Here is a 23,165-nt window from a genome sequence, read left to right on the forward strand (position 1 = left end):
GAGAGAGGAGAGAGGAGAGAGGAGAGAGGAGAGAGGAGAGGGAGGGAGGGAGGGAGGGAAGGGGAGAGAGGAGAGGGGAGAGAGGGGAGAGGGGGGGGGGGGAGAGAGGAGAGGGGAGAGAGGGGAGAGGGGGGGGGGGGGAGAGAGGAGAGGGGAGAGAGGGGAGAGAGAGGGGGGAGAGAGAGGGGGGAGAGGGGGGAGAGAGGGGGGAGAGAGAGAGGGGAGAGAGAGAGAGAGAGAGAGGACATACAGGAGAGAGGGGGGAGAGAGGGAGGGGAGAGAGAGAGGGGAGAGAGAGAGGGGAGAGAGAGAGAGAGAGAGAGAGAGAGGACATACAAGAAGACTGTGTTAGACTGTGTACAATGTTTGTGTTTTGACATGATTTGTTTTCTATGATGACTTTGTTTGATGTTGACTCTGGTCAACTCCATTCTGTTTCTCTTTGACTGTTCTCTACCTGTTTGCGAAGTTAAGAACACACAGACAGGAAAAGTGTAATCATAATTGTCTTTATTTCAATAACCAGACTTTAAGGTGACAAAATTATTTTATTTTTGAAATATTAAAAACACTATATTGAATTCTCCTCTATGGCTGTCTGTTATTGTTATCGTTATTATTATTATCGTCATCATCTCGTATTGGCTCAGTCTTGTTGTTAATTAACTGACATTAATTAAACAGTCCTTAGAACACACTGACATCCTACACATTACATAATTACAGAGCTCAAGACAGACACACAGACACAGACGTGCAGAGAAAGACACCAGCATGAGTCTAATGATACACGTGCATGACTCACACATGTTTCTAAAGCCCAGTTCAGATCTAAGATTCGCAACGAGACGCACACATAGGGCTTTCACACCGGCAAAGAACCGTGCCGGTTCGCATTCGCGTTCGGGAACCTCCGAACGTTGGTGCTGTCTGGCGAACGAGCCTGCGTTCACACCAGTGTAGCCTGAACCATCCGCGTCATCAACGCTGGGTGATGAAGGGGCGGGATAAACAAACATTTCACAACTAGATGGCAGCTACTTCACTGGAAAAGAGGATAATATCTTCCACTACAGTATCTGAAATAAACACAATTTTCTATGAAACAAAACAAAAGACACTTTCTACACGCGTTGTCTTACTAATCAGCTGCTCCGTTACTGGAATAGAAATGGCTTACGAAATTCGCGTTCGCGCATGTCCGCGCGCGTGTGTGTGTGTGTGTTTGCTGAGCATGTGAGGAAGATAGAGAGAATAATGACACTTTTGATATTGTTTTTGATTACTAATGATTAGATTTAGATTAGATTACATTTTGTCTACTTCCTCCTTGCTGGTCTCTGCAGCCTAGAATAGGACACACCCACTGACGACGTGACTGTTCTATGTTTTGGTTCGTGCTTGAGAGCCACTATTTTCTGGTTCCCACTGCGAACCAACTTTTCAGGCTCCGAACCAAGTGAGTTTTGGTCTGAACGCGCCGGCCGGTTCCGAACCGGCACGGTTCTTTGCCGGTGTGAACGCCCTAACAGATGACTGTTTCCATAACAACGACGCAAGTTGTGTTTACCCGGCAAGACAAAATGGCTGAACGAAAACATAAAAACATGCTGGCAGTGTTTGCAGTAGTGCTGTTAAACAAACGGTGAAGACGAAACATTCAGTTATAGGCCTGTAGATAGTCTATATTCAGACTATCTAGCTAGCTAACTTGCCTCCCATTTGCAACGCAAATGCATTAGCTATCAAGGCTAACGCGCACACACACACTAGACGAAAACATAAAAACACACCGCTGCACTCATATTCAAACTCCATTGTCATGACAGACCTAAAAGTTGAATAAAGCCAGCTCCCTATATAATAACAACAAGGGATTATCTATTGGCTATGGAGTGGTCTGTTTCACTCACAAAGATGTACCGTTTTCTAGGTGAGAGTTTCAAGAGTCTTGCCTACCTGTCTCCAAATGTCTAGCTCACTTTTCATCTTTCTCCTCAAAAGCATGTAATAGCTCAACATAGTTGCCACGATTAGAAGAGTTTGCACTCTCATCATTACCACAAACTGCTAATTCCTGTTCTGGCTAGGAAACATAATCATTAATAAGGTCCGCATAAATAAGGTACGCTCCGCTTCTTGGCAACAAATGACACTGGTCTGTGCAATTTCCTGAATGGCTGAAGAGAAGTTCTAGAGAATCTGGACGTTCTGAAACTGTCCGTGGCGATTTGACAACTGTTTGGCGACTGTTGCATGGCCGGCGCAGGGGAATTCAGACCACTGCAACTAGAAACTGGACCGTCTCGTTGCGTCGTGAATCTTAGATCTGAACTGACCGTAACACACACAGTTCATATCAGGCTGGACACAGCAGAATACTCTTACTAAGAATGTGTGATCCCATATCTTCTTTATGTCTCCCTGATCAGAGGACCACAGAGCGACAGGATGGATGGAATAGACACAATCTCAAACACACCTACTGTGTAGATAGTTATTATCAGTGACCAGTAATGCTACAGATTCCCTTTAGTCTCTTACAATAGCACCAGTGAGGTGACATCTACTTAACTAATGTTACACAGACAGGACCCCTACCTGATTTCGTGGAGAAGGGGTGGGGTGTAGTTTAGGTTCAGAGGTTGAAGCACAGTCAGTAGGCTCCTGCTCTCTTTCCCATTGGTTGCATTGTGACAGGGTGAGAGGCGCCATGTAGTCAACTAGGGCGGGACTTCCTATGACGTTGGGAAGGCATCGGCCCATTGGGATATATATCATGGTAGTACAGCGTCCTACAACCATATATGTGTGGCGGCCTGGGAAAACCCTTCACATGGTGGCATTTTGACATTTTCATTTTTTATATTTCCATAAATTAGAAGTTCTCAGCTATTCATAACTGGTTGAATGACTGAGATAGCCCTTTATTTTAAAAAGTTATGAGCATTTTAATGTATCATGTCAAAAAAAGTGAAAGGTGAGAAATGCTGCCCCCGACCCCTTTCTCCTCCGGGTCGGGGGAGGAGCCTATGCAGATCGGCCGGTCTCGTTTGTCTGCTTGTGATGCAGTGTTAGTCTGCTCGCCTCGTCGGTATGCGAGGGACAGATCCATTTGTGTGTCTTCTAGTAAAGATTTTATTACTTTATGCTTATATTGTGAGCATCAGTAAACTGGCAATAACACAGGTGGAAGTATCGTCTCTCCTTTCGCTCATGTGTGCGTGCGTTGCTTAACTGAGAATGAGACACGTTCAACGTGACGTTGTTTCGCTAGCAAACTACCCGCCACAAAAACATAAAAATAAGTACTTTCTCTTTTGTTTTCTTAAAATGTTTATTCACCATAATGTAGTATGGAGTTCAAAGTACTAGAATACCACATAATATCAAAATCGCCGAAATAGGACATTTCCATCTATTTTTGCTCTTTGCCACAAACGAACGCCAGCGACATCCGACGGGTTTTCCCAGGCCACCACACATATGGTAGTACAGCTTCCTACAATGGTAGTACAGCTTCCTACAACCATATATGGTAGTACAGCTTCTTACAACCATATATGGTAGTACAGCTTCCTACAACCATATATGGTAGTACAGCTTCCTACAACCATATATGGTAGTACAGCTTCTTACAACCATATATGGTAGAACAGCTTCCTACAACCATATATGGTAGTACAGCTTCCTACAACCATATATGGTAGTACAGCTTCTTACAACCATATATGGTAGTACAGCTTCCTACAACCATATATGGTAGTACAGCTTCCTACAACCATATATGGTAGTACAGCTTCTTACAACCATATATGGTCGTTCAGCTTCCTACAACCATATATGGTAGTGCAGCTTCTTACAACCATATATGGTAGTACAGCTTCCTACAACCATATATGGTAGTACAGCTTCCTACAAACTACTACACGTTCGTGCTGCGGTTGCAGCTGGATATACTTAAATGGCTTCCAAGTGCATGATGTCATCTGCCGGCGCCAATAAATGACTGACCTGAGACACTGATGCTGAGCTGACACTGCACTCCAGCACAGCAGGTGGCAGTGAAGCACTGTTTTGATTCACACTCACTCAAATCACGGAAGATGAAGAAAGTTGACGACATGGGGCGACTCCCCATATAGTCACAGTTCATTTAGGGGAGTGTGTCCCCTCTAGTGTTTCTAACTCGATGGGTGAGGTCGAGAGTCAGGGGTTCGGCTACAGTGGTGGAACAGTCATGGGTGGAGAAGTCTCTTCATAATGGATCCTTCCCAAGGGCTACAGTCTGCAGAGGGTCCTTCAAACGTCAACTCCCAGCAGTCTGTCTTATTTCTTTACATACAGTAAATCTCTATGGTGACAGTGGCCAAGACAACTCCAGGATCACTTCCTTGTACATCCCACCTCCCACATTGAATTGATCCAATTCGTACCGCTTGGACCAATGGACAGCGTCCAACAGCCCTGGTGGTATAATACACCGTTGTCTTTAAAGGAGCTACACATGGCTTTTTCACTGTACTACAGCGTATGATGGCTTTGGAAAATCTGCAGGGATTGTGGAGCGGTAGTGTTTAAATAGTAATAGCTCCCCACCAAAGGTTCCATTGGCTGTGGTATTAGTGTATTGATTTCATTACAGAAAATAGATTAATCAAAATGAGGTAAATATGTATCATCGCCTATTCACTTGACATGTCGGGATCTTATCTTAACAACGGTTGCAGATAGTCGATATCGCGATGGGAGCTAACTCGTACCACCGGCTAGTGTAAACAAACAGCTCAAAATGTAAATTGCAACTCTGACTAGTGGCCACAAGGGGAGCCAGATTTCATGTGTAGCTCCTTTAAAATGACACCCGTTTCCTCATAGCGTACCACAGTATTTTGACTAGAGCCCTGTGGAGACTTGGATTACATACAACAGAACGTCAATTGAGATCACCAACAACCAGGTGTTAGGTTCCACAACAAAATAATCACTACGAATAATTAATGACACACGCAAAAACCCCAAAGATGGTTCCTAAAGGTTTCTCCTCCTCCTCCTCCTCCTCCTCGCCCCGCTTCTCTCCTCCTCTAGATGTGGTTGGGAACTGTTAGAAGCGCGTCTTCTGTGTCTCTGTCCACATCTACATTCTACAACAGAAGAGTGTGTGCGTGTAGGGGTTAGTGTGTGAGAGAGTGAGAGAGAGACAATGTGTGTGTGTGTGTGCGCGTGTGTGTGGCTGTGACTGTGCGTATCTCTGTGTATGCCTTTTGAATGCAGCACGTTCCATGTGAGCTATAGAGGATCAAATAAATGAAATAAGGAATCCCACTTTTCAGCCGTCTGGGTCTTGGAATCCTCCTGTCCTTATGGGCTCTACTGAGGGATCACACATAGGGTTGGGAGAGTGTGTTTGCATGTGTGTGTGTGTGTGTGTGTGTGTGTGTGTGTGTATGTGTGTGTGTGTGTGTGTGTGTATGTGTGTGTTTGTGTTTGTGTGCGTGCGTGTGTGTGTTTGTGTGTACCTGCAGGCTGAGTGTGGTAAGCTCCAGTGTTTTGTTGGGGGCGGGACTTGACATGGGGGCGTCACAGCATTGGCTCTCCTGGGGACCAGAGGGGCGGGGCTTTAAGTAGGACCCACCAATGAGGGTGCTCAGATTTGTTCAGGACCATGCCCGGATAGGAGTAGAGGACCATGTTGCTTTTAAGACACTGATCTAAGGTCAGGTTTAGCATTCCCCCCCACTTATGGTTAACTGATGGTTATGGTTGGGACTGGGGTAAAGTGAACCATTCCTAGATCAGTGCCTTCAGGCAACTTTAACCCAGAACAGAAGGCCATGCTCAGTGGTACACTCCAAGCCCAAATTGACCCTTAGTGACCGAAATTGACCCTCTACAATACAACACAATCTTTACTGGTCCATCTTTCAACAGATATTAACATCAACACACACACACACACACACACACACACACACACACACACACACACACACACACACACACACACACACAGACACAGACACAGACACAGACACAGACACAGACACACACACAGACACACACACAGACACACACACACACACACACACACACACAGGCGCACCGCTGGAGTGGTGCAGGGGTTAAGTGCCTTGCTTAAGGGTAATTTCCTCTCTACCATCTTCTCCTTATAGGCATTAAAGTCAAATCCAATACTCTCTGATCTACAAAAGGGGCTCGGGGTCCATTTGAGTGTGGGTGCTGTTTGTTTGTATCGTGTGTGTGTGTGTGTGTGTGTGTGTGGGTCCATGTGTTTTTGCACGTGTCTGCGTATGAGAGAACATGTGTGTGTGTGTGGGTCCATGTGTTTTTGCACGTGTCTGCGTATGAGAGAACATGTGTGTGTGTGGGTCCATGTGTTTTTGCACGTGTCTGCGTATGAGCGAACGTGCAAAAAAAAAATTGGGGTGTGCTCAAGCGGGCTTTTGCTTACCACCGGTTTGTCTCTGTGCGTGTTGACTGCTTCTACATTGAGGAAGACTGACTCCACCTTACAGCCTGCGTGAGAGAGAGGGACGGAGAGAGGATTGTGGAGAGACGGAAGGAGGCGGGGGGGGGGGAGAGCAGGCAGGGATGGAGAGAGGGAAGGAAGGAGGGAGGGAGAGAGATAGAGGGAGAGAGAGAAAGGGAAAGCAGGCAGGGAAGGAGAGAAGGAAGGAGGGAGGAGAGTGAGACGGTCAGTGCTGCAGCTTCTGGCACTGGTACATTAACCAGCACTGCAGCTACTATAAACAATGATCTTAAAAGAAGAGAGAATAGAAAGGATACAGGGAAAGAGAAGGGGAGAGGCAGAGAAAGACAACAGAGAAATAAAGACAGAGAAAGAGGGGACTGACCGTAGGCGATGGGTGTGAGCTTCAGGACGGTGTGGAGAGGACACTTCAGATATGGCAGCTCAGCTGAAGGGAGGGCAAGGCAAGGCCAGGCAAGTTTATTTGTATAGCACATTTCATACAACAGGGGCAATTCAAAGTGCTTTACATACAGCATAAAAAATACAACAAGAGGAGAATAGTAAGAAAATAAAAGTGACAGGAATAGATATATAAGAAATAATAATAAGATAATAGATAATGGATAAAGACATAGATAAAAGTGTTAAGTGTCTCAGAGAGATAAGATTTCACAAAGAGAAGCAGAGAGTGGAGGGGTGTGTCCTTGAGAGATAAGGGGCCTCATTTATAGAACGTGCTTAGATCAAATGTTGATCTTACCCGTGTCGTACGTAGAAAACCACGTCAACGTAGTGATTTATACAATTTCAACGTGAGTCAATTTGACCGTGGAAACGATCGTCGCTCTACGTCGAGTATTCAACTTGCTTACGCACATTACCTACTGGTTATGCAGAGTTATTACAGGCATGTGAGCCGCACTGCCTAGTGTAATTCATGCAAGTGGCTCGTAATAAAATTAACGATGTTGTTATCAGCCGAGAAAATGAGTTTAATTCAAGATTTAAAAGGAACTGATGTTTATGATTGTATTTCAGTCTTCCTTTATATCCCTCCGTAGCTGTCTATCTCCCCTTCAACATGCCTAGTGCGTTCCACAACGGACCTTGCCCGGCCATGCGCTAAATTATATTGGATTTTCTCCGGTGTCAGGGAGTGAGCAGCCATATAAGAATAAGACCACCTGATAAGAATAAGACCATTATATTATTACAGTATAAGCAGCACTCGAGTTGAGGGGGGATGGCATCCCCCCTGAAATAAAAACTGTCAAAATCGCCCCCCTCTTTCCATACTTTATGTTTTATCAATGAACGTGGTATTACTGCTATTTCAAGGTGCGAGGGGGCACGCACACATGCAATGACATTTTTACCAAGTTACTGACACTGAAGTCACTGACGAGGGGATGCTAAAATTGTCCTCTTATGATAAAATCCACCACCTCCCCTGATTTTCTTTTACAACTTGAGTACTGAGTATAAGCATGTGCCTGGTTAGTTGTCATGATCAAACGTTACAAATGCAACTTACCGAGAAGCCACCCTACTCTGCCCTCTCCCACTTCCAGACGAACGCCTATATTATAGCACTTGTCTTAATTCAGCCGCTATAATTGAGCCGCTATCACAGGGCGTTAATACAAGCCTCATTCACCTGTGTTCATTTTACCTGCGTTGGTATTTATAGAAGGAAGCACGTACTCAACTTTAAACCATCTCAGCCCGTTTTATAAATAATGCTTACGTCCGTTTAGAAAAATGTGCTTACGTGACAGTCAAAGATGACGTTCAAGTACTTTTTTATAAATGAGGCCCAAGGTTTCACACAGAGAAGCAGAGGGAGAGATTCTCCCCTTTTTCACTGTTCATCAATTAATTTTTGACCAGGTTCCAAAACCTCTGCACCTTATATAAGTATCCTGCCACAATACAGGACTTAAGCCTGATTTATACTCCTGCGTCGAATTTACGCGCGGCTACGCCGTAGCCTACGCGAGGGCTCTCCAAGTTTATAGTTCTGCGTCGCGTTGGTCGGTGTACTCATAGCGGCATAATAGCGATTAAAAAACGTATTTTTGTTATGCTTGTTGTAAAGAAAATGTCTATAATGCATTGAAATGACAGTAAACTAAGATAATAAGATGGTTATCATAATTTTTCAAATCTTTATTAATAAGTAATTACAGAAAAAGTAAATGACATTTCTGTCATGACTTCCGCATTTACGAGAGAGTCGGAATGTGACGCTACCAAGCGGACCAATCACAGTTGTTATAGATAACTTTACATTAAATATGTCTATCATAAATATCATTTAAACCCAACGAACAGCCATGGGGCTCCCTGTAACTAATCATTTATTTCAAAATAAACAGGATTGTACATCTCGTAAATGTGAATCGCGCTCCTTATAGGAAGACTGTGTGTTCCATAGGGCGCTCCGTTGGAACGGTGTAGAAAGCGGCATAATCAGGGGTGCAAACTGGCGATGGTCCAAAAAGGTGACACTTTTTTTTGGTCCGTAGATGGTTAGCTCTATCATTAACAGTCTAACAATGATGTGCGTGTAAGTAGCGATGGCCCTGACCTTAACACCCGCATAATTAATGTAAGCAACCTGTTCTCAAAATAATTATGCGGGTTCCTGCAGGTTTCAACAAGTTACATTTAAGACCTTTATAAGACCACTTTTAATAGATTTTAAGACTTATTGAGCAAGTATTGGTATATATCAGGGTTTTGGGCGCAGCTTAACCAATGTCACACGAGCAATAAGTGTGCGATAAGTTTTGTTTTATATGTTGTCTCTCATCCGCACGCGTCGTATTCCCACGCAGTGGGTCTGGCGACAATAATAAATGTTTCGATTCTACGCAAGTCTAAAGCACACAGAAGCCATTAAAAAGGTTTATTTTGAAAGTCTCGCCCTGTGTCTGATCCTGATGTTATAGAAGCAGAGTAGCAGCATGGTAGAAGCGAGGTAAAGGGGGACGCGAGACAGTCTCGGGCAGCGTTCGTAAATTCGCTCTGCGCACTGGGCTCAACGTCATAAAGGGCCCAAGTAATTTAATTGGACAAGAGGCATTCCATGACTGCTGATCAGATTTCCAGAGCGAATTTACGAACGCAGCCTAGGGCAAACCACTCGATCGCCGACTCGTTTTTTTCATAACACGAAACTTGAAGTTATAAAGTACCCACTCGATATAATAAACAACAGTTTAACGATCACTAAATACTTATAATGATCATCTAATGATGTGTAATTATGTGTTTCTAGCATGTCGATGTTCTATCAGGTAAATTCACTAGAACTAACCTCCATACCCTGGTTCAGAAGAAGAAATCAGTCCTTTGTCACTTACATCGTCGTCATCGATGAAACTTTTAGGTGGATTGGTTACTAGATGGTCTTTGTGACATTTCACAATCACAAACATATATGTACAGAAACTCACTAAAGTATAAAACACCGCTAAAATACCGCTTCTCTTCAAATCACTCCATGACACTTTGAGGTCAGTGCATTTTTTGGGGGGGTGAACTACCGTAATAACCCTAAATGTAGAGTACAACTTCTGTGCTTTCAGAAACTGCTGGATTTTTTTTCAATTGCACATATAGTTCAAGAATTACGATAGTTTGAACGAACCCTGTAAAATCCTGTTGAGAAGTTATCGCAACATAGAAATAACTTCTATGTTATTTTATTTTATTACTTCCTATGTTTCTACTTCCATCTTAAGACCTTTTTAAGATATTGTATTTCAACTGCAGCAGAGTTTAGCAGACAGGAAGATGTTAGCTTGGGCATCATGTGACTTGGATGAGATGAGATGTCGACCCCCCCCCCCCAAAAAGGGCAGATCTGCATGATTCACGTAGGTCACCTATTTTGAGGTAAAAACGGCGAATTTCACCTAAAGGTGACAAGTTTGCACCACTGATAATAGTGTGGTTTTTTTGTTATGCTTGTTGTAAATAAAAGTTCTATGATGCATTGAAATGACATTAAACTAAGATAATACGATGGTTATCATAATTTTTCAAATCTTTATTAATAAGTAATTACAGAAAAAGTAACTGACATTTCTGTCATGGCTTCCGCATTTTGGTCTACGAGAGAGTCTGAATCATATCGGAATCATGTGCTACCAAGCGGACCAATCACAGTGCTTACGGTTGCGTAATCACTGCCGCGTAGTTACATTTTTGGAGAGGTGCGCGTCAACCGACGCCGTAGGCTACGCAAGGCTACGCGGGCCTACGCAAGCTACGCCGTAGCCTACGCCGTCGATTTTACGCAGAAGCATAAACTGGGCTTAAGGTCGCAAATTATCACAGGTAGTGGTTGCACGTATGAATATCTCAAGACGTCAGCCCTGACCCTGATATTTTTAATGACTATGATTCAGTCAATGACAGGTGATTATTACTGCATCTGTATTCAACCACTATCTTGCCCGATACGGTGTGTGAGGTCGCAGGGTAAAATGACACGTTTGCAAACACATTTAGACTATTTACTGTGAATTCACACTGCTTGGATTATGGACCTTTCAGCATGTTTCAGCCTAAACTCATAGCTACTGCAGATATAAGAAATAAGATAATAGATAATGGATAAAAATACATTGTTAAAAGTGTTAGTGTTCAATCATAACTACTGCAGAACATTTAGCTTAGTTTTAAATATTTTTATAGTTTGTGCCTGATTGATTTCTTCAGGGAGTTTGTTCCAGGAGCATGCGGCAGAGTGACTAAAAGCTGCTTCACAGTGTTTTGTTTTCACTTTTGGGATGATTAGCTGATTAGTCTCAGCTGACCTTAGGAGCCTTGCGGGAATATAGGGTGGGAGGAGATCTGATATGTATTTTGGTCCAATTTGTATGCAATTAGGAGTACTTTGAATTCAATTATCTGAGTGACTAGTAGCCAGTGTAGAGATGTCAGGATTGGTGTAATGTGTTCAAACTTCTTTGTTTTAGTTTTTTTAAGACCCTAGCAGTGGCGTTTTGGATGAGCTGATATTTACGAACTACTCCTTTAGATAGGCCTGTTAGTAGACCATTACAATAATCAAGTCTACTCGAAACAAAAGCATGGATGAGTTTTTCAAGGTCTTGTTTGGACATGAAACCTCTCATTCTTGTTATGATTTTCAGGTGATAGTAGGCTGAATTAGTTATTGAGTTCATGTGGCTGTTGAAGTTTAGATCGGAGTATAGAATTACACCAAGATTTCTGACCTGTTTTTTAGTCTGAAGAGAGAGTGAAGCTTTTTGCACTGACTTTCGATCTTTTGTCAGATGCACCGAATACAATTATCTCCCTTTTTATCCTTGTTTAGTTGGAGTTTTGTCTCATCCAGGTGTTTATTTGTTTAATGAATTTACAGAGATTGTCGATGGGACATCGGGAATTTACAGAGATTTGAGTGTCATCCGCATAGTTGTGGTAGGCAATTTTGTAATTTTTTAGGATGTGACCGAATGTAAGTGTGTAGTGATTGAATAGAAGGGGGCCAAGGATTGATCCTTGGGGAACCCCACATGTCATTTTAATTTGGTCGGATACAAAGTTGCCAATGGAGACATAGTAGTTTCTGTCCTGTAGGTAGAATCTAAACCAGTTTAGGACAGTGCCTGAAAGTCCTACCCAGGTTTTTAGTCTATCTATTACAATGCCGTGGTCTACAGTCTCAAAGGCAGCACTAAGATCTAGTAATACCAAAACTGAGATTTTTCCGGAGTCGGTATTTACACAAATGTCATTAAGGACCTTAAAAACTGCCTTTTCAGTGCTATGTTGGGGGCGAGGGGGAGAGATAACTTTTTCAGGTCTATCTCTCCTTCTTTTTGTATCTTAGAGCCTAAGTTATTGTCAACTGCGTCAATCACCTGTTTGTTTATAAGTAAGATACATCTCTCTCTCTCTCTCTCTCTCTCTCTCTCTCTCTCTCTCTCTCTCTCTCTCTCTCTATAAATACCTGGTTCACACCCATTATAGTTAGTTAGTCCTCTTCACCCCGTTGAGGGGCATAGGGCGTCCACCAGAGCTCTCCATCTCACTCTCTTTTGGGCCTGGGCCTTTGTTTCTTGCCAGCTCACCCCGATGTTCTTCAGGTCTTGGAGTGTGGAACGTCTCCAGGTGTTTTTCGGCCTTCCAACTTTCCTCTTCCCCTGCGGGTTGTAGTCCAAGGCCTGTCTAGTGATGTTGTTGGAGTCCTTCCTAAGGGTGTGCCCTATCCAGCTCCACTTTCTCCTTTTGATGGTGGTAGCTATGCTGTCCTGGTTTGTTATTCTCCACAGCTCTTCATTTGTGATTCTGATGGGCCACCACAGCTTGAGGATGTACCGCAGGCATTTGTTGACAAACACCTGGATCTTGCTTGTGAGGCCCTCGGTGGTCCTCCACATTTCAGAGCCGTAGAGCAGGACAGTCTTCACATTGGTATTGAAGATCCGTAGCTTTGTGTTGTTGGAGAGTTGCTTGGACAGCCAGATGGGCCTGAGTATATTGAAGGCTACTTGTGCTTTGCTGATGCGTGCTACTATGTCCCTGTCTGCTCCTCCATCCCTGCTGATGTTGCTCCCTAGGTATGTGAAGTGTCACACCCATTATACTATAATGTTATTATATTATGAGGACGCCACTTTAGACTATTGAGATGCACCTCCAGTGTAGCTGAGGCTGTGGTATTATGGGTAGTGTAGTCTCACCTGCACTCTTGTCCAAGAAGTATGCGAGCAGGCAGCGCATGACGGCCTGGTGACACACTACCAGAACGTTCTCCTGCCTCTCCAGCTCCATGATGACAGGCTCCAGACGCTGCACCAGATCCTCATAGGACTGAGACAGAGGCACATTAAAGACACACACGCGCACACACACACACACAGGCCAGATGCACCCACGTACGCACGCACACATACAAACAAACCTGCACGCACACACACACACACACACACACACACACACACACACACACACACACACACACAGCACCATAGGACTTTACAGACCCACAATAGAAATGTAAAATTAAATTAATTTGAAAAGTGGTTTAGTTCGAATCAAATAATAAGCCGCCTATTTCCAATATTAGGACTGTTATTTGGTTTACTCTCACAGCAGCAATACCTGCGTGCATGGTACAACAGAAAAACCTCACACACACTTAAGCTAAGAGACACACTCCTCACCTCGCCCTTAGGGTAGCGGTAGCGGTACTTGTCTTGGTCCCTCAGTGCAAACTCCTCTGGATAGTGATCCTGTATCTCCTCATATGTCATCTCCTCACATACACCCTGAGAGAGCAGAGAGGAAGATTTCACACACACGCGTGCACACGCACACACACACACACACACACACACACACACATACTGCACTCACCGCATCGATCTCATTGAGGGCCTTCCACTGTTCGTAGGGCAGTCCCAGGCCCTCTGCAGTCTGGATGGTCCTCTTCATATGGCTCGTCCACACCTTCAGATCGCTGATACACTGACCACGCATATACCCACCTAGAGCACTGGCAAACTGCCCTCAGAGAGAGAGAGAGAGAGGGAGAGAATACACTCCTAAGAACCACATACTCACAGCCACATTAATATTCGGCTAAACACATACACACACACACACACACTTTGACCCCTGACCTTGTTTCCGCGAGGCGACAGCCCGGAGTCGCCCCCGATGCGTCCCACCAGGTTGAGTTCACTCTCGCCGTGGCGACTGAGGTAGATGGAGCGCGGCGTGACGTGGATGTTCATGAGGTAGTAGACGATCCTGCTCTGGATGTGGTCCTGTACCCGGTTCACCAGGTACCGACTGCCCACGTTGAAGATCTTGATGTAGGACAGGTTCCTACGGGAGGCAGAGAGGGGAGGGGGGGGGATCACACACACACACACACACACACACACACACACACACACAGGGGCAAACAAACATACAGACACACACACACACACACACAGATATTTAGTGGTCGCTACATAATGAGGCACAATATAATTAGTAGAAATAAAAGACTGAAAGTGTGTGATAGACGACGCAGAGAATTGTTGCGAACTGGAGAGCAGTGAAGGTCAGATGATGATGTCACCTGTCTTTGTCGTCATCCAGGGGTACGTATGTGACCTTGTAGCACTCGATCCTCTTCAGGAAGTCTGTCACCGCCTCCTCCTTATCATAACCCACATAATCTGGACTACTCAGCTTAACTTGCTGCAGAGAGAGAGAGAGAGAGAGAGAGAGAGAGAGAGAGAGAGAGAGAGAGAGAGAGAAAGAGAGAGAGACAGAGAGACAGAGAGAGACAGAAAGAGAGAGAGGGAGAGAGACAGATAGAGAGAGAGAGAGACAGCGAAAGACAGAAAGAGAAAGAGAGAGAGAGAGAGAGACATCACTGTCATACGTACATACTATAACATTCTGGGTTCTGAGATTAACACACTATCAGTACAAATCCATTTGTTGCCGTTTGGGCAACACACAGTGCCCTGCATACGTGCTGGAAAGAGGAAGCATGTTGTCTTCTTTTGGTTCTATCCTCCAACAGTTTGGATGTGAAATCAAACAATTGGAAATCAAACAATATTCTCAGTTATCAGATTGGGTTCACCATTTAGAAAGTACAAAATGTTTTCAACATAATCCTCATGTTTATTATTTTGTCCATCTGCATACAATAACTTCCTGACGTCTGCGACCCAGTGACCCCACCAAACCCCACACCTGACTAACTCCAAACATCCTGTCAAGACAATTTTCCAATGCTTTTGGTGCCCTGAAAGGGGGGGAGACCATGTATAAAAATGGTGGTAATTTCTAAATGGTGAAACCAATCTGAAAAAAGAAAACACTGAATTAAAGCTGAGAATCTCTACGTAAACCATATAGCAATTGTTTGATTTTAAATCTAAAGAGCTAAGAGCTTCCTCTTTCTAATACTATATTAGACACATTATGTTAGACACATATTATATACACACACGACACACGCACACACACACTTACTTTGATATTCTCAGCGATGATCTCAGGATCGTCACACAGGGACTCTATGAAAAACACCTGCACAGGGGAGAGTAAGAGATAAGAAAAGAAAGAAAGGAAGAAAGAAAAATGGAATACACTCATACGTTCTCTGTCTCTCTTTCTTTCTTTCTCTCTCTCTCACACACACACACACACACACATACACACATACTCTCTGACCTTGTAACCGTTGTCGTTGGCAAAGCTGAGGATGATCTCTCTCCGCTCTGAGGTGGTATTGGTGGCATCAAACACCTGCAGGTGCAGGAGACAGTCCACACTGATAACACACCGTTCATACCCATACAATCATACTCATATCATATACAAGGGTAAATGGACTGACTTATGCAGCGCCTTATTCCAAAGCGCTTTACAACGGCCGTCACACTCACCCATTCACACACAAATGGCGACAAGCTACCATGCAAGGCGCCTGCCCGCTCATTGGGAGCAATTTGGGGTTCAGTGTCTTGCCCAAGGACACCTCAACATGTGGCCAGTCGGGGTTCGAACCGCCGATCTGCCGACCTTGCGATCATTAGACGTCGGCTCTACCTCCTGAGCCACAGCCGCAGGAGCCACTCATATCATTATGATGGTGTTAGAAACTTACTGTACTGGGATATACAGTGTCTTAAAGATCCTAATCATAGTGACCATAGAGGTAACATATGTGACGCTAGCTATATGGGTTCTAGTGGTGCATCCTATGGGGTTATACTGTACTATAGTGGGCTACATACCGCCACCTGGCCCTGCTCCTGGGTGAAGTAGGCACACACATCCTTCAGAGCAGAGATGGCACAGGCCCTGTTACACACAAGACAAAGAGTACACTTAAACACACAGAAACACACTCCCAACAACAACAACAACAACAACAACAACCAAACGTCTGATTGGTCCCTAGTCCAACAACGGCGCACACTTGCTGTCCGGTAGGTCCCTACTTGCGTATCTTCATGGCCTCCTCGTTGTCCGGGCGGAAGAACTCGTAGCTCTTGTAGGAGCGCGTGGCGTCTCGCCGGTACTGGCCCACGTTAAACACTTTGTGGGAAGGAGAGAGAAAAAAAATAAAAAGAGGAAGTGACATCAGAGACACAGAGGAAGCGGGAGAACAACGGCTTGGGAGATGTTAGTGGATTGTTAGGTGCTCTGCACCTTTGGTGGGTACTCCTATCCAGTTGAGGTATCTTGTTAGCTTCTTAGAGATGTAGGTCTTTCCCCTGGCAGGCAAACCGACCATCACAATCATAGTAGGGGAATTGGTGAACTGGGGCACCGAAGCTGAAACACACACACACACGCACCCACACACACACACACACACACACACACACACACACACGTTTGACTCCACAGCACATGTAATTCTACCCACAACTATGATGTGATCATAGCGTGAGTTAATCAATTGGGGCCCTGATGCGTTAAACAATACACAAATCCTGAGCTGCCAGAGAGGGTGTACCGGTAAGTGTGTACAGTACACCCTCTGTGTGTGTGTGTGTGTGTGTGTGTGTGTGTGCATATGTGCACACCTCTGACAACCATGAGGCCTTTTTCGTCTTCACTGAAACACACTCACACACACACACTCACACACACACACACACACACACACACACACACAGTATGTGGTGCTGACCCTGGGGTGAACGGCCCAAAGGTCTTTCTCATTAAGGTACATGTACACAGTGTTCCAGGCTAGTCCTACTCTGAACTCAACTCACACTTTAACACACACACACACACACACTAGAAGTTTCCTTCATAATACCAAATCGCTGTAAGATACAAGCACCAACATGTCTACAAAATTTGAAAAACCACATTTGTGTGTGTGCGTGCATGCGTGTGTGAGTGCATGTGTGTGTGTGTGTGTGTGTGTACTCACACCCTCTTCGGCGGCTCAGCATGCTGTTCACCCAAGGAACCCAGATCTTCTCTAGAGGATTCTGGGTAAGTTTAGTCTGCTTCTGAGACATGGTTCCCCAACACAACTACTCTACCGTGTGGGAGACACAACCACTGTTACCCAGTGCTAAACCGTGAGTGTGAGAGATAGTAGCTCGGGGCAGAGGTCTGTGTGTGTGTGTGTGTGTGTGTGTGGGTGGTGTAGCACACTGGCATTAGGGGAGGGGCATGTCTGTGTCTGAATTGCATATCTCTGCACCTCTGTGTTGAGATACCCAGCATCTGCTTTGCCAATAACTATTTTTCCTCAGAAGTTCCCACTTGTCTAAACATACAATGGCACCGCCTACTGGGCGGCGAAGGGAACAGCCCCTTCCGGCATGCAAGCAATGATCAGCCCCCATACACCTGTCTGTTCACTCCGCTCTTCCACCTCTGCTGGCCTTCTACCTTTTCACCGTCCTGGTACCCGCTGGTGGAACGAGCTCCCCACCGCTGTCAGGACTGCAGAGTCACTCCCTATCTTCCGCCGTAGACTGAAGACCCATCTCTTCAGGCTACACCTTAACATCACATCATTCTTCCTTCTTCTAGTATTATGACTGCCAATGGCCCCTGGCCTGAGCAGAGATTACTTTACTTCGACAAATGTATTTGTTGTAAGTGGCTTTGGATAAAGGCGTCTGCCAAATGCCAAAAATGTAAATGTGAATGACAGACTATGGTTCAGGCTCATAGTAAAGTAAAGAAGCATTGTGTGCCAGATTGCTACATAATATACTCTCTATCTGAATGGCTCATCAGAAGTTCATCATAAACTAAGTATAAATATCATAAACACACACACACACACAAACACACACACAGACTCATCTCTTTAGCTCAGCTGTCCTCTGTGTGTGTGTGTGTGTGTGTGTGTGTGTGTGTGTGTGTGTGTGTGTGTGTGTGTGTGTGTGTGTGTGTGTGTGTGTGTGTCTGGCTGGCTGGCTGGAGTGCATGTGTTGCGAAAGAGAGAGAGAGAGAGAGAGAGAGAGAGAGAGAGAGAGAGAGAGAGAGAGAGAGAGAGAGAGAGAGAGAGAGAGAGAGAGAGAGAGAGAGAGAGAGACAAAGAGAAAGAAAAAGACACAGAGAAAGAAAAAGACACAGAGAGAGGCAAACCCACCCAACAGACAAACCCACCCTTTCTTTTAGTTATTTCAGTGAACTGTAAGGTCAGTAGTTGTAGCCTACGACCCCGCCGCCCTCGCGCTCACCTGTGTCGCACCGGACACGCTTCCGGACCGGCGCTCTCTTTGGCTCCATCTTTACCGACATTTACACACGCGCGGAGTAAGAACCGAGCACAATACAGAGCAGAGACACGAGGACGAATCACTTCTCTGCAAAGTAACAGCGCGGGGTTCGTTCTGTCGGTGTAGAACCCCCCTCCTCCCCTCCCCTGGTTACCCGACCCCGGGGCTGAGCCGGGTGTTTTTCAAAATTGGCGAAAGAGGAGGAGGGAGAGGGAGCGAAGGGGGGAGGAAGAGCAAAGCATGTGACGCCTGAAAGAGACCTAGGTACTGTTGTCTCCGTCTTTTTGGTGTGCTCAAACGTGGCACGTTCTTCTTGTGAGATATTCTGTTGCAGATCACAGCGTGTGCACGTACCACTGCCATCTGTTCTCCAGCCACTGTCCCCATGCATGTGGCGCTGCGCAGGGCGACTGTTGTGTCAAGAGTGTTTGAGACCAATAGCGTCTCAGGCAGGACAGACGAGAAGAGGATAGGAGGAGGAATAGAAGAGGAGAGGAGGAGGAGGAGGAGGAGGAGGGGTGTGTGTGTGTGTGTGTGTGTGTGTGTGTGTGTGTGTGTGTGTGTGTGTGTGTGTGTGTGTGTGTGTGTGTGTGTGTGTGTGTGTGTGTGTGTGTGTGTGGGGGGGGGGTGGTCCATAGTCCAGCGATAAGGCTGTATCTGGTGAAATGAGTGCACTCTGATCAGAGATCATTAATAGGAATTGTCAACAGATCTCTCTGGTAAAATAGACATGTAGGCTAATAAACGGAATAAATAAAGGTGAAATAAATCAGCCTCTATCTGCAGAATGAAATTGCATTGACATAAACAATGCTAGTGAGGGCATTTAAGGCTTTGATGCCAGTTTGTATGTTACATAATGAGCTGCTTGACAAACTCGACACGTTTAGCGTCAGCATTCATGTTGTCCAGCTAGCACATATCCCATTCGGTGTGTGTGTGTGTGTGTGTGTGTGTGTGTGTGTGTGTGTGTGTGTGTGTGTGTGTGTGTGTGTGTGTGTGTGTGTGTGTGTGTGTGTGTGTGTGTGTGTGTGTGTGTGTGTGTTAGTGTAACTCACCGTGCGGCCGCTGGAAGCGGGGTGTCCTCGCGCCCCCCCGGTGGCTCAGTCACGTCTTGCGTAATCGCCGCTCCGTTCATATTCCACATCTATTTTTGGCTGTGCAACTGCGGTCTCAGTTTGTGTGCGTGTGTGTGTGTGTGTGTGTGTGTGTGTGTGTGTATGTGTGTTTCCTGTTGCTGTGGAGCGTTGTGACGGACGCTGGGGTCGGTTGTTGTTGCAGGATGTTGCTCACGCTGGAAAACTTCGTGTCCGGTTCAGCCCGTGAAGTGAAGCGCCCGGTCATACACAGACGTCAGAGGAGACGCATCCACAACCTTAACGACTAACGATACCTCGCGTGCCCTCCTCTCCACTCGGTGCATAAACCACAATGTTTCGAGACGGGTAATTGCTGTATTCCCACGCGCCCGCCTCTATTTCCCCAAACACACAGGTTGGGCTTCATACTCCTGGTAGTAGTGACAAGTGACAACCTTGCACCCACGCACTCTCTCTCTTATTAGTCTTTTATCGCTTCTGCGATGAAGGTGCGTGTGTGTGTGTGTGTGTGTGTGTGTGTGTGTGTGTGTGTGTGTGTGTGTGTGTGTGTGTGTGTGTGAGAGAGAGAGAGAGAGAGAGAGAGAGAGAGAGAGAGAGAGAGAGAGAGAGAGAGAGAGAGAGAGAGAGAGAGAGAGAGAGAGAGAGAATGTGAGTATAGAATATGAAAATAAAACACTGAAGAATAGATGACGGATCAAACTTCAGATATACATGTATTCCAGTGGCGGATGGTGATAAACATTTTGGGTGGGCCACAGGTTATGGGGGCATGCTCCACGGGGAAGAATAGGCCTATCAACTTTAAAATCTGGATTTACAGTCGATTTTAGCATGAGAATATATATATAACTTAATTATTTTTATATATAACTTATTAAAGGGCAAACTGCAAACACAACAAAAATATAATGCACAACTGACAAATCAACTGGAATAGTCTTTGTTAGCAGAGTAGACCTAATGTTAACAGAATTGACTTATACCCTTTGTCTATCTGTGCAGCAGTAAGGTGAATAATTCTAGCAGTACTGTCCAGACAGTTGTCTTGTTTAGCCCTTCAACTAGGCATTATTTATTCAATGGAGACAGACATGGAACACAATGCAATTGTGATAATAAATGTGTTATTTGTTACTTCTTTAATGAAATTAAAGTGTACCTTTCTATTATCATACAATATGTCCTTGAACATGTAAACTCTATAATCATACAGTTGTCTTTCTATTAGTTGTCTCTGTCATACTGAACTGTTTGTTATCATCCTGAACTATCTCTGTTGCTCACCTCACCTCAGTTCTGTCTCTATTGCTCTCCTCTCCTGTTGTCTGTCTCTCTGTTGCTCTCCTCTCCTGTTGTCTGTCCGAATATCGGTTGTTAAGTCGCGACGTGTTTCCGGGTCCAAAGTTGGCTGAGGCGCTGTCTTCGAAATGCCGCAATAATAATAATAATAAATTATATTTACAGTATATAGCGCTTTTCCGAGGCTCAAATACCCTGACAATATGGGGAAAACGGGAAAGTGCTGTGTCCCTTGTTGTATGAATAGATCCGAGTCTAAAAAACGATTAAACTGTCATTCTACCGCTGTAGTACACTGGTATTCTGGTGCGGAGAATTTCTGGTTTGGAGCCGGAAATTGCAAAACGTCACGTTTGACGTCAGACTTAACAACCGGATATTCAGGGCTCTCAAGTCTCACACATTTTTTATTTTTTACTACCCCTAGTGGTAGTGGCCCTAGGCTGCAGCCTAGGTAAGCCTATAATCTGCGCATGCTCGGGGCGCACTTTTCTGCGCCCCGGCCGGGAAATAGGAGACAGCCAATTGGAGCGCTGCTACAGCTCACGTGTAAGCCAAAAGTATTTGGACTTGGATAGACTGCCATTCGGCCGGCGCCCCGACTCCTCCCCTATGTATTTTCACAGTGAATTTTACACACACACAGATAAAATGTTTATTGTATTGGAGGATTTTTAATGAATGCTGATAGGCGCCGACAGAATATCAGCCGCATTTTATGAATAAACAATGTTTATTTAAAAAAATCTTTTACAAGAAGTGGGGCTGCGTTGGAAGGTGGGGGCGGCGCCCTAGCGCCCTCTATTGGCCAGCCGCCACTGATTTATTCCCAACGTTTACTTAGTTTTAACAGATCGTGATCGAACGAACTCAACACAAGCATGATCGAACGAACTCACCACAAGTTAAAATTGTCTGACTCCAAAAGATATTTCATGATTAATTATGATTGATAATGCTTTGCTCATCCCAGTATGACAATCGATCATATGGGATCCTAGATAGTAGATCTATTAGATTCCATTAAGAATACCAAACATGCTATTTTTACCATGCCTTCAGTTAAGTTAGATTGCGAGGAATTTAAGGCTCCGGCCAAAATCTGAAACTGAAGACTCACCCTACGTGTCGATGCATGTAGACATTAAATGGGAGAACCTGGTCACGGTTATGCCGTGCTGTATTAACAGTACCTTTATATAGCGCACAACATCACATTAATGCACATAAAGAATAACAATAGAGTATTAATAAAATAACCAATTAAACTGTTTCAAAGCAACATATCGTGAGCTTAGAATTATAAGGCTCTATCTCCGTTTAGGGTAGTTCAGAGATATTGAGCTTCAAAGTTTTCATTCCATTATGTTTTGTGAGATGGAACCTTGTATTTTATTAATTAGGCTACTAACAAAAAAATGTCAACATTTTAAAAATAACACCACATAAACACATAATAATAAACACATAATAATAAACACATAATGGATCAGATTATGTCAAAAACTCAATTTTGACAAACATGGAGATAGAACCTTATAATTCTAACGTATGCCTGTACGTTTTAACCATGCGTTAACGTGCGTCAACGACAACACGGGAGAATGGTGCCCGTGACTGGCCTAACCCAAAACTCAAAGAATATCTTGTCTCCTTAAATATCATTCCCAACAAGGTGTGAGAATATTACAATCGCAAAGGAATGTGGAGTTCTTCAGACACATTATTTATAATCGCAAAGGAATTGATAACAAAAAAAAACGTATACATGATTGTGTGTGTGTGTGTGTGTGTGTGTGTGTGTGTGTGAGAGAGAGAGAGAGAGAGAGAGAGAGAGAGAGAGAGACAAAGAGAGAGAGAGAAAGAAAAAGACACAGAGAGAGGCAAACCCACCCAACAGACAAACCCACCCTTTCTTTTAGTTATTTCAGTGAACTGTAAGGTCAGTAGTTGTAGCCTACGACCCCGCCGCCCTCGCGCTCACCTGTGTCAAGAGAGAGAGAGAGAGATGAA

General features: G+C 44.7%; 1 protein-coding gene across 4 annotated transcripts; it reads right to left on the bottom strand.

The window, feature by feature from the left end:
- Positions 1–339: 339 nt before the first annotated feature.
- LOC308161070 (6-phosphofructo-2-kinase/fructose-2,6-bisphosphatase-like) lies at positions 340–18,909 on the bottom strand. Of its 4 annotated transcripts, none has more exons than XM_080535014.1 (15): positions 18,715–18,909; positions 16,706–16,831; positions 16,495–16,591; positions 16,288–16,354; positions 15,722–15,796; positions 15,521–15,577; positions 14,610–14,731; positions 14,161–14,368; positions 13,895–14,041; positions 13,702–13,806; positions 13,219–13,348; positions 6,876–6,938; positions 6,473–6,537; positions 5,520–5,597; positions 340–5,144 (listed from the first exon to the last, which is right to left on the bottom strand). In XM_080535014.1, the coding sequence occupies exons 1-15, from the start codon at positions 18,773–18,775 to the stop codon at positions 5,085–5,087; spliced, it is 1,461 nt and encodes a 486-aa protein (XP_080391140.1). In that variant the 5' UTR covers positions 18,776–18,909; the 3' UTR covers positions 340–5,084. The 4 variants fall into 4 exon arrangements, with proteins under 4 accessions (XP_080391140.1, XP_080391141.1, XP_080391142.1 ...); XM_080535013.1 differs by lacking the exon at positions 18,715–18,909 and adding an exon at positions 17,442–18,155 and having other exon boundaries at positions 341–5,144; XM_080535015.1 differs by lacking the exons at positions 5,520–5,597; positions 18,715–18,909 and adding an exon at positions 17,442–18,156.
- Between the last annotated feature and the right edge of the window lie 4,256 nt (positions 18,910–23,165).

This window comes from Nansenia antarctica (genome assembly GCF_963989245.1).
Source record: "Nansenia antarctica genome assembly, chromosome: 6".
In the NCBI taxonomy this organism is placed as follows: Eukaryota; Metazoa; Chordata; class Actinopteri; order Argentiniformes; family Microstomatidae; genus Nansenia; species Nansenia antarctica.

Coding starts and splice junctions, on each gene's coding strand:
- LOC308161070 (XM_080535013.1), bottom strand. CDS start 17,532: ATGTCTCAGAAGCAGACTAAACTTACCCAGAATCCTCTAGAGAAGATC. Junction 14,042..14,160: donor TGTCGCCTCGCGGAAACAAG/GTCAGGGGTCAA, acceptor CTCTGAGGGCAG/TTTGCCAGTGCTCTAGGTGG. Junction 5,145..5,519: donor TTACCACACTCAGCCTGCAG/GTACACACAAAC, acceptor CTTCTGTTGTAG/AATGTAGATGTGGACAGAGA.